Source organism: Dromaius novaehollandiae, chromosome 2, assembly GCF_036370855.1.
Source record: "Dromaius novaehollandiae isolate bDroNov1 chromosome 2, bDroNov1.hap1, whole genome shotgun sequence".
Taxonomy (NCBI): Eukaryota; Metazoa; Chordata; class Aves; order Casuariiformes; family Dromaiidae; genus Dromaius; species Dromaius novaehollandiae.
This window is the reverse complement of record NC_088099.1, coordinates 1,017,396-1,027,908: the sequence shown is the minus strand read 5'-3', so window position 1 is coordinate 1,027,908 and position 10,513 is coordinate 1,017,396. Positions and strand designations below refer to the sequence as shown.

Below are 10,513 nucleotides of genomic sequence, written 5' to 3'. Positions count from 1 at the left end.
GCGCACTGACACACCGGGGTTGCGATGGCCTCTGACAACACCCAACATGTCCTCTGCTGTCCTGACTACTGCTGAGCTGCTGGTGCTGCGCACCCCTGAATCCCACAGCAACCACCACCCCGGGTCCCCACCGCTCTGCAGCTCCCCAGGTCCCTTTCAAAGACGTGTCCCCCATTTGCCACCTTCCCAGCGTTTGATGGCAACGTGGTTTTACCCGGGCAGCTACCGGCACTGCTAGCAGCTCTGCGGCTTCACCCCACTTCCCATGCGAATCCTGACCCCAAGGAACAGGGGTGCAGGGTGGCCATGTCCCCACGCTGCCCACATCACACCACACAGGGCCCAGGGCAGCCAGGAGAGCTGCCAGAGACCAGCGTGGGCAATGGGGGACCAGGGCTGGCACGTCCTCCCTGCCACTCTCCCATTTATCCATGTGGCTGTGCCCTCAGGAACAACCGCCACCGAGATCTGGCCAGGACACCAGCACAGACACCCCCAGGCAGGCCAAACACACCTTTAATGCCATAGCAGCAGCAGCAGCAGCGTGTGGACATGCGCCAGCCCAAGCAGAGGTGCTGGGAGCTTGCAGTGCGATGCCACGCCGTCACCACGCACCTCTCCTGCTCCCCCAACCAAAGGCACGAGCAGGGGACCGGGAGGCGCCCGACCCCATCAGGCACACAGCTGGATATAGGATCCTTCTGACCAGAGCCAAAAGTACGGAAAGACCTTCTCGGTGAAGGAGGCCTTGAACTGGAAGATCTGCGTCATGTTCTCCAGGTTGTAGAAGGTCACTTCACCGGCTTCGTAGTCCAGGTGGACCCTGATCCGCCGGGGCTCTTCCTCCAGGACCAGCGGGATGGGGGGCATGGTGAGCGCCGAGTACCCGCGATCCCAGTCCCGCCGCAGGGCCCAGATCCCCCCCATGGCGAGGGTGAGCGACTCCTTCCTCCGCACGGACTCCACGGCCACCCCCACGGCCCAGCTGTCCCCGTCGCCCACCTCCAGCTCCCAGTAATGCCTCCCTGCCGCGAACCCCTGGGTGCCCAGGACGCTGGAGCTGCCCGTGAATCTCCCGGGGGCGTCGGGGAGGTCTTGATGCCTTTTCCCCAGACGCAGGGTTTTGCCGTCGTTCGACAGGACCAGGTAAGGGTTGGCCGTCTCTGGGTCCAGGGTCACCTTCGCTAATGCACGAGAGGGAAACGTCAGTCCGTCGTCCGCCGAGAAGCAAACGGCGGCCTCTCCCCACGTCCCGGAGCAAGCAAGGAAGCATCACGTGCGGGACGGCACTGGTGCCCGGCCAGGCCCTGCTGGTCGGCCAAGGGGGACGAGCGCCCGCCGAAGGCAGAGGCCGCCCCCAAGCCCCCCCTGCCAACCAGGCGGTCGCAACGCAAAGCCGGAGCCAGCTGCGGATGCGGGATGTGCTGCTGCCATCCTGCGGCCGGTCCCGCAAGGCCACACAGCTGTCACCAGCCCAGCCCCTCCGCCAAGCCCGCTCCTCCCGGGACCTCCGCTCCCGGCGGCGGGGGAAACTGAGGAACACCCACCCTGCGAGGCTGGTCCTTGACCAGCTCCGAGCCCCGCGGTGCCCCTGGGCTGGGGGCAAAGCGCGCACAGGCATTTCCATGCCGGGCCTAAAACCCTGCTCAAAACGCTTATGGGACCCTCTTGTGCTGGCCACATGAACGGTCCCACCTGTGTTTAACTACTAAATATCTTACAAATCATGGCACGAGAAGAGAAATTTTCCAGAGAGACAGTGAAGCCAGGGGCCCGGCGCTGCCCTGGCAGAGGCTCCTGCTCAGTTTTGGAGAACGGGGGCCCTGGGGGTTTCCCAGCTCGGGAATGCGCCTGTATTTTTATAGCAGGCCTAATCAAAACGAAGGGACCCGGGTTTGGATGTCACTGTGAGCCTCTCTCCACCCCACGGACATAAGGAAACTCATTTCGGCAAAGCTGGTCTCCCTCGCTCGCGCCCATCCGCTCCAGAAACTTACCCCTCTCTCTGTCCACCTTGCTCAGCAGATCGGCTGCAGGGAGGAAAGGGGCACAAGTGAGTTCCCGTTCCCCTGCGGCATCTTTCCAGCCCCCCAAAAACGCTGTGGCCACCAGAGAACCTCTGACCGGGCTCCTCCCGCAGCCCGCAGGCTCCAGCAAAGCCCCTCTCGGAGCCGCAGCCCTGCCTGGAGCCGACACGAGCCGCAGCGGCGAGGATGCTCCCGGGAGCAGCTCCGCCGGGGACACGCGCGCGTGCAGCAGGGACGAGCAGCAAGCACAGCTCGCGGCTTCTGCACGGCCCCCTCCCAGGCTTGGGCCCCGGGCGCTCACGGATGAGCTCGAGCAAATTAAAGACAGTCCGGCGCAGCGGCAAGCCCACGCCGCTGCTTTGCTTTACCTCTGAACTCAGCCAGGGCGCCCAGGACCAGCTCGCTCGTCTCGGAGAGGCTGCAAACCCTCCTCCGCAGCGCCGAGGGAACCGGCTCCGGGAGCGGGGCCTTCGCGGCCTCACAGCTGGGGAGACAGCGGCACGGCCGTGAGCCCTGGCCACGGCAGCGCATCAGCACCCGGGCCCGGCTGGAAACGGAGGAGACGTCTGCCCGCACCATCCGGCTATTACTATCCTTACGTCACGCAGGGACGCGTGGCACGCCGCGGGCAGCGTCTCTCCCCGGTGGGGTGGCACACGGAGGGACGTGCCACCCCGGAGCCCGGCGGGCGCGGAGACGAGAGCCCGGGCCACGCTGCGCCCCGGCTCCCGGCACGGAAACCCCGGCTCTGTCGGGCCGGGAGAGGCCGCGGAGGTGCCGGGGGGCAAAGCCGGCTTCCCAGCGCCGAGCTCACCCGCGACGCAGGTGCTTGGCACTTTTGAAGGCCGGTTTGTCCATGACTTGCCCAATGCTGCTTTTAGCAAATAGAGGAAAAATGGACATAATTTAGCATTGGGGAAAAAATATCAGGCAAAAAAAAGGCTGAATTTTTGCCTCCTGCAGCTATCGCTCCCAGAGCTCCTCCACCCCCAGCCACACAAGCAGCTCTGGTTCCTGACAACATCACGTTAAATCCAAATACTCCGCAGGGCAAAGCCGCTTCCCCTCGCGGCGGCTGCTGTGGCTCCTGCCGGGTTTCCAAACCTCCGCCGAGGAGGAGAGCGGCGCGGAGCCCACTTCTCACCTGCTCAGGGTGCTGTCAATGTCCTAGAAGGGACAGAAAACGCCAGATCAGCTCGGATGCTGCCGGGAAGGACCGGAGCGCTGGGCATGGCGCGTCCCGCAGGCTGCTCCCCACCGCATGGAGGACTCGGATTTAAGCCGACTCCCTCCCAGTGCTCCCAGTTCTCCCACTGTGGGACGTGGCGGGCAGCAGCTCAGGCTGCCGGACCATCCCTTCAGCCACACCACGACCTTCCCGTCACTCCCGTCCTTCCCTGGCTCCCTGCCACCGCGAGGGACCCCGCAGCCGGGCCCGGAGCCCCGGCCGGGCGCCGCGGCCTCACCATGAGGAACTCCATGTCCGGCTGGTCGCGCTTCTTCTCTATCTCCGCGACCGCCGCGTCCAGCAGCGACCTCCTCGCCGAAACACTGCCGACGTATTCGCCGCGCCTCTCGGCGAGCTCGCCGTGCGCCTCGTCGAGCCGGGCCAGCAGCGCGTCCTCCTGCTCCCGCAGGAACCGCTGCAGCTCCCGGAATCCGGCCCGCAGCCTCTCCCGCTCCGACGCCACCGTCCCCTGCGAGGCGGCAGAGACACGGCCACGTCGGCCCTCCGGGTGGGCACGGGGACACAGCGCTACTGCCAGGAGGCCAAATAATCACGGGGAAAAGGAGAGGAGCTTTTTGGGTGGGAAAGGGGGAAGAGCAGAGGGATGCGGAGCCCGAGGGGGGAGGAGGCGGCGTGGGAGGCAGGTCTGGACGACGGGAGGGTGGACGCAGGACGCACAGGATCGACGGATGCACCGGGAGAGGAAACAGGAGCGCTCACACGGAGAACGATAAATACATCCAGGGGAAGGAAAGACGGGATGCGGCCGGAGCGGGGGACCTACCATCAGCTCGTCGCTCCTCTTCTCTCCTTCCGGCTTAAATTCTTCTCTCTCTTTTTGGAGAAAAGCCAAATCGTTCTGAAGCATCTCCTGGGAAAACAACGCACGTGCGGTGATTCGGGGTTACGCCGGCAGGGCCGATACCGCCGTGCAGCAGCCGGTCCCCGCGGGGACAACGCTGCTCCGCGGGGAGGGATTATTCTGGTATTGTGGGTTTTTCTCCTCCGTCTCCAAAGGCACAACCCAGAAACGGCTTCTCACCCAGGGCACCTCTCTCCAAACGCACTTTAGAAACTGGATAGCGAGACCCCGATGTGCAGCTATTTTATCCAGAAATATTTCTGGAATAGCTGGAAACCTGAATTTTATTTCTTTCTTTTTCTTTTTTTAACAAAACCAACTTTTTGTATTGAAAGCGGGATTTGTAGGAAGAGGTGTGAAACATCCGCACTGTCTCACATCACTTAAAAAAATACCCGCTCCCGCTCGCGGTGCCCTTCGGCACGGCCGGCTCCCGGGGGAAACCTGGTCCCGCACGGGGGACAGAGCACGGATCCCCATGGACATGAGCCCCAGACCCCTCTCTGGCTGGGGGGCTGCAGTGGTGGGACAGGGCCGGGGGTGGGAGAGACGGATGCGGGGAGCAGCCCGGAAGGGGCAGCCCAGGCTGGGCATGCAGGGCCCCAGTCTGCGCCTGGACGGGACCCCAAACTGCACCCAGGTGGGACCCCAACTGCACCAGATGGGACCCCAAACTGCACCCACGCAGGACCCCAGCCCATGCCTGGATGGGACCCCAAACTGCACCCACATGGGACCCCAACCGCACCCAGATGGGACCCCTGCCCGTGCCCGGACAGGACCCCAAACTGCACCAGATGGGACCCCAAGTGCACCCAGATGGGACCCCAAACTGCACCCAGACGGAACCACAGCCCACACCTGGATGGGACCCCAACTGCACCCAGACGGGGCCCCTGCCCGTGCCCGGACAGGATCCCAAACTGCACCAGACGGGACCCAAACTGCACCTGGATGAGCCCCCTGCCCGTGCCTGGATGGGACCCCAAACTGCACCAGACGGGACCCAAGCTGCACCCAGATGGGACCCCCGCCCACACCTCGACGGGCCCCCAGCTGCACCAGACGGGACCTCGGCCCGTGCCTGGACGGGCCCCCACCCGCAGCGGACGGGCCCCCGGCGGCGCGCGGCGGGCGGCGGTACCCGGAGGCGCGGCGCGGCCTGCTCGACGGGGCGGGCCGGGTGGCCGCGGTGCGCGGGCTCGTCGCGGCAGAGCGCGCAGAGCGCGCGGCGGCAGCGCTCGCAGAAGAGCCGCGGCGACTCGCCGTGGGCGGCGCAGCGAGGACGGCGGGCGGCGGCGGCCGCCAGCCGCGACAGCTCGGCCGCGGCCTCGGCGGCGCCGCGCAGCGGGAGGTTGGGGCGGCAGCAGCCCGGCGGCAGCGGGCGGCGGCACTGCGGGCAGGCGGCGGGCGCGGCGGCGCGCTGCAGCGCGGCCACGCAGGCGGCGCAGAAGCCGTGGCCGCAGGGCGTGAGCAGCGCCTCGGCCGCCGGCTCCAGGCACACGGCGCAGGCCACCTCCGCCTCCAGCCGCTCGCTCAGCGCCGCCAGCGCCGCCGCCTCCTCCGGCCCCGACATGGCGGCGGTGCGGGGGGCGGGGCCTGGGCGGGGGTGGGGCCTGAGCAGGGGGCGGGGCCTGGGTAGGGGGCGGGGCCTGAGCAGGGGGCGGGGGTGTGAGCGGGAGCGCGGGTGTGTGACAGGGCGTGGGGGGGTTGCGCGCGCGGGTGGGTGAGGCTGTTCTGTGCGGGTGTGAGTGTGTGTGCGAGTGTGTGTGTGAGGCTGTTCTGTGCGGGTGTGTGAGAGTGTGTGTGTGACTGTGACTGTGTGTGTGTGAGTGTGTGACTGTGTGAGAGTGCGTGTGTGTGTTTGTGACTGTGTGTGAGGCTGTTCTGTGCGGGTGTGAGAGTGTGTGTGTGACTGTGAGAGTGTGAGAGAGCGTGTGAATGTTTTACTGTGTGTGAGTGTGAGAGCGTGTGTGTGTGTGACTGTGTGTGTGACTGTGTGTGAGAGTGAGTGTAAGTGTGACAGTGTGTGATAGCGTGTGTGAGACAGCGTGTGTGTGAGAGTGTGTGTGTGACTGTGTGTGTGAGGCTGTTTTCCTGTGCGTGTGTGTGAGAGTGTTTGTGAGACCGCGAGAGAGTGTGTGACTGGTTTACTGTGTATGAGTGTGCGAGTGTACTTGTGACAGTGTGTGTGTGTGACAGTGTGTGACTGTGTGACAGTGTGTGACTTACTGTGTGAATGTGAGAACATACATGTGGGAGTGTGTGTGAGAGTGTCTGTGTATGAGTGTGTGTGTGTGTGTGTGTGTGTGTGACTGTGTGAGGGTGTGTGTGACTTTTACTGTGTGTGAGTGTATGTGTGACAGAGTGAGACTGTGTGTGACGGTGACTTTTACTCTGAGTGTGAGAGCAGGTGGGTGTATGTGTGACTGTGTGTGTGACAGTGTGACTCTGTGTGACTGTTTTACTCTGAAAATATGTGTGACTGTGTGACAGTGAGTGTGTGACAGTGTATGAGTGTGTGTGACTGCAACTGTGTGTGACAGTGTATATGACTGTGTGCGAGTGTGTGTGACTGAGAGTGTGCACGAGAGAGCATGTGAGAGTGTGTGTGGGTGTGTCTGATGGTGTGTGAGTGTGAGAGAGAATGTGTGTGGGGGGGGTGTTTTTGAGTGTGTGGTGTGTTTGTGCAAATGTGTGTGAGTATGCACATGTCTGTGTGTGAGCTGGGGTGTGTGTACGTGTGTGTGTGCAGCTGAATGTCAGTGTGTGGGAGGGGTGTCTGTGTCAGTGTGTGGGGGGATGTATGTATGGGGCTGTTGGGATGTCTGTCAGTGGACAGGGGTGTGTGTGAAGGGGTGGGGGTGCCAGTGTGTGTGTCTGCGTGGAGGGTGTGAGTGTGTGTGTGTGTGTCTGGGGGGGGATGCTTGTGGGTGTGCCAGTGTGTGCACTCTGATCCCATGGCTCTGTGTGTGTGTGTGTGTGTGTGTGTGTGTGTGTGTGTGTGTGTGTGTGCTGCCTGTGCACATGTGGTGGCATGTGTGTGCATGTGTACATGTGTGAGCATCTTGCGTGCATGAGTGTTGGCATGTGCGGACCTGCATGTACATGCGTGTGTGCACGCATGTGTCTGCCTGTGCATGCATGTGTGTGTGCACACGTGTGTGTGCATGAGTGTGTCTGTATATGTGTGTGTGCAGCTGCATGCTTGCGTGCTGGCGTGTTCATGCATGCGTGTGTATGTGTGTGCCTGTGTGTGTGCTGTGTGTGTGTGTGCGTGCGTGTGTGTGTGTGTGTGTGTGTGTGCGCATGTACCTCCATGTCACAGGATCACAGAATGGTTGAGGCTGGCAGGGACCTCTGGAGATCATCCAGTCCAACCCCCTGCTCCAGCAGTGTCACCTAGAGCACGTTGCCCAGGACCCTGTCCAGACAGCCTTTGAACATCTCCAAGGACAAAGACTCCACGATGTCTCTGGGCAACCTGTGCCAGTGCTCGGTCACCCTCATGCAGCCCAGGATACCACTGGCCGTCTTGGCCACGAGGGCACGTTGCTGGCTCATGGTCACCTTGTTGTCCACCAGGACCCCAGGTCCTTCTCCGCAGAGCTGCTCTCCAGCAGGGCAGCCCCAGCCTGTGCTGTGCCTGGGGTTATTCCTCCCTGGTGCAGGACCCTGCGGTTGCCTTTGTTGACCTCCATGAGGTTCCTCTCTGCCCATCTCTGCAGCCTGTCCAGGTCCCTCTGAAAGGCAGCACAGCCCTCTGGTGTCCCGGCCAGTTTTGTATCCTTAATGAGTAAGTTGAACAATACTGGACCCAGTACTGACCCCGGGGGACACCGCTAGCTCCAGGCCTCCAACGGGACTCTGCACCGCTGACCACAACCCTCTGAGCTGCCCTTCAGCCGGTTCTCAGTCCCCCTCACTGTCCACTCATCCAGCCCACACTGCTGAGCTTGTCGGTGAGGATGTTATGGGAGACGGTGTCAGAAGCCTTGCTGAAGCCAAGGCAGACAACCGCCCCTGCTCTCCCCTCATCTCCGCAGCCGGTCACTCCTCGGAGAAGGCTCTCAGGTGGGTTCAGCAGGGTTTCCCCTGGGTGAATCCATGCTGGCTGCTCCCGATCACCTCCTCGTCCTTCGTGTGCTTGGACGTGGTGTCCGGGATGAGCTGCTCCACCACCTTCCCGGGGCGGAGGTGAGGCTGGCCAGCCTGGCTGCCTGGTCCTCCTTGCCCTTTCTGAACGGAGGGACATTTGCTCTCTTCCAGCACTCGGGCCCCAGCGCGGTGGCCATGCCGGAGGGGACACGCGGGGTGCGAGGTGGTGGCCCCAGGGCCGGGGCTGTGCCCAGGCAGCACTGGGAGCCAGGGACCAGCAGGGCAGTGGTGCCCAGGCCAGGGGAGGACCTAGGGCCGTGGGGCAGAGCGGCCCAAAAGCAGCTCTCGTGGCCACGGGAGCCTGGGGACGGACCCTGTCCCTGCTTCCTGGCTCCTTGTCCCTCATCTCTGCCCTGTCCCCATCCCTGCTCCCCCATCCCGTCTCCTCGCCCTCTCATCCCTGTCCCCATCCCCATCCCCATCTCCTTGTCCCCCATCCCCACTCCCCCAGCCCTGCTCCTCTGCCCCCCAGCCCTGCTCCCTGTCCCCATCCCTTGCCCTTCCCTGTCCCTATCCCTGTTCCCTGCCCCCGCTCCCTGTATCCTCATCCCCCCACCCTGCTCCCTGTCCCCGCTCCTGTCCCCATCGCCACTCCCTGTCCCTCTCCTCTATCCCTGTCTGCATCCCCTGGTCCCCATCCCCGCAACCTGGTCCCACTCCTCAGCCCTGCTCTCCTGCCCCTGTCCCCATCCCCGTCCCCATCCCCTGCTCCCCATCCCTGTCCCCTGCTCCCGTCTCCACTCCACCGTTGCTGCTCCCAGTCCCCGATCCCTGTTCCCGAGCCCCCGTCACTGCTCCCAGTCCCTGATCCCCGTCCCCACTCTCCCCCGCCTCTCCCATCCCTGCTCCCCATTCCCTGTCCCTGCTCCCATCCCTGCTGCCTGCTCCTATCCCCGCTCCTGTCCCTGCTCCCATCCCTGCTCCTGTCCCTGCTCCCCATCCCTGCTCCCCATCCCGGCTCCCCATTCCCGTCCCGGCTCCCCGCGCTCCCGCTCCTGCCCCAGCCGCAGCCCCGTGTCGGCAGCGGCGGCGCGGGCCGAGGGCGGGCGGGGCCGGGCGGGACCGGGGCTTCCCGGCGGGGGGAACCGGGCGGGTCCCGCGTGGGGCGGCTCCGGGCGCCGCGGGGAGGGGGACGCGCGGCCCCCCCCCATCCCCTCCCCCCCCGGCGGCGCTGGGGCCCGGGAGCCCCTCGGAGCCGGCGGCTGCGGCAGCGGGAGCCCCGCGCTGCGCCCGGGGGGGGGGCCGGGCCGGGCCGGGGGCGGGGGGGGGGGCGCGGCAATGAGCGGCCAGGGCGGGGGCAGCGCCCTCGGGGAGGCTGTGAGCGTGCGCGGGTCTGAGTGTGCACAGGTCTGAGTGTGCACAGGCGTGAGCGGGAGCGTGCGTGGGTCTGAGTGTGCACAGGTCTGAGTGTGCACGGGTCTGAGTGTGCACAGGCGTGAGCGGGAGCGTGCGCAGGTCTGAGTGTGCACGGGTCTGAGCGTGAGTGTGCACGGGTCTGAGTGTGCACGGGTCTGAATGTGAGTGTGCACAGGCATGAGCGTGCATGGGTCTGCACATGAGCGTGCACAGGCATGAGTGTGCACAGGTCTGAGTGTGCACAGGTGCGAGCATGAGCGTGCACAGGCGTGAGCATGCATGGCTCTGAGCATGAGCATGCACAGGTGTGAGCGTGCACAGGTCTGAGTGTGACCATGCACATGGCTGAGCATGCACAGGTGTGAGCGTGCACAGGTGCGAGTGTGACCATGCACATGGCTGAGCGTGCACAGGTGTGAGTGTGCACAGGTGCGAGTGTGATCATGCACAGGGCTGAGCATGCACAAGTGTGAGCGTGAGCATGCACAGGGCTGAGCGTGCACAGGTGATAGTGTGAGCGTGCACAGATCTGAATGCGAGCGTGCAAAGGCGTGAGTGTGCACAGGGCTGAGCGTGAGTGTGCACAGGTCTGAGTGTAAGTGTGTACAGGCATGAGCAGGCACAGATCTGAGTGTGCACAGGTCTGAGTCTGAGTGTGCACAGGTCTGAGTGTGCACAGGTGTGCGTGTGCACAGGCTGAGCGTGAGCGTGCACAGGGGGGTGCCGAGCGGAGCCCCCACGCGTCCCCACGTCGCTCCCTCCAGCCCCGTGCCGTCGGCCCGGCGTGGAGACCGCCACGGCCTTCCTCCCCCTCCAGCCGCTCACTGGCTAAACCCGGCTCCCTCCCAGCTCTCCCCAGTCCCCGGGGCTGGCGGGAGCCGC

General features: G+C 64.5%; 1 protein-coding gene across 1 annotated transcript; it reads right to left on the bottom strand.

Moving 5' to 3' along the window:
• Positions 1-498: 498 nt before the first annotated feature.
• Positions 499-5,716, bottom strand: LOC112993601 (E3 ubiquitin-protein ligase TRIM7-like). The gene is made up of 7 exons (XM_064505559.1): positions 5,262-5,716; positions 4,040-4,126; positions 3,494-3,724; positions 3,172-3,194; positions 2,396-2,511; positions 1,998-2,030; positions 499-1,184 (listed from the first exon to the last, which is right to left on the bottom strand). The coding sequence occupies exons 1-7, from the start codon at positions 5,691-5,693 to the stop codon at positions 673-675; spliced, it is 1,434 nt and encodes a 477-aa protein (XP_064361629.1). The 5' UTR covers positions 5,694-5,716; the 3' UTR covers positions 499-672.
• Between the last annotated feature and the right edge of the window lie 4,797 nt (positions 5,717-10,513).

Excerpts from the sequence above, each read along its gene's own strand:
- LOC112993601 (XM_064505559.1), bottom strand. The coding sequence starts at position 5,693 with ATGTCGGGGCCGGAGGAGGCGGCGGCGCTGGCGGCGCTGAGCGAGCGG. Across the intron at positions 2,031-2,395 it reads CGCCCTGGCTGAGTTCAGAG|CCGATCTGCTGAGCAAGGTG; the intron begins GTAAAGCAAAGC and ends TCCTCCCTGCAG. Across the intron at positions 1,185-1,997 it reads CAAGGTGGACAGAGAGAGGG|CGAAGGTGACCCTGGACCCA; the intron begins GTAAGTTTCTGG and ends CTCGTGCATTAG.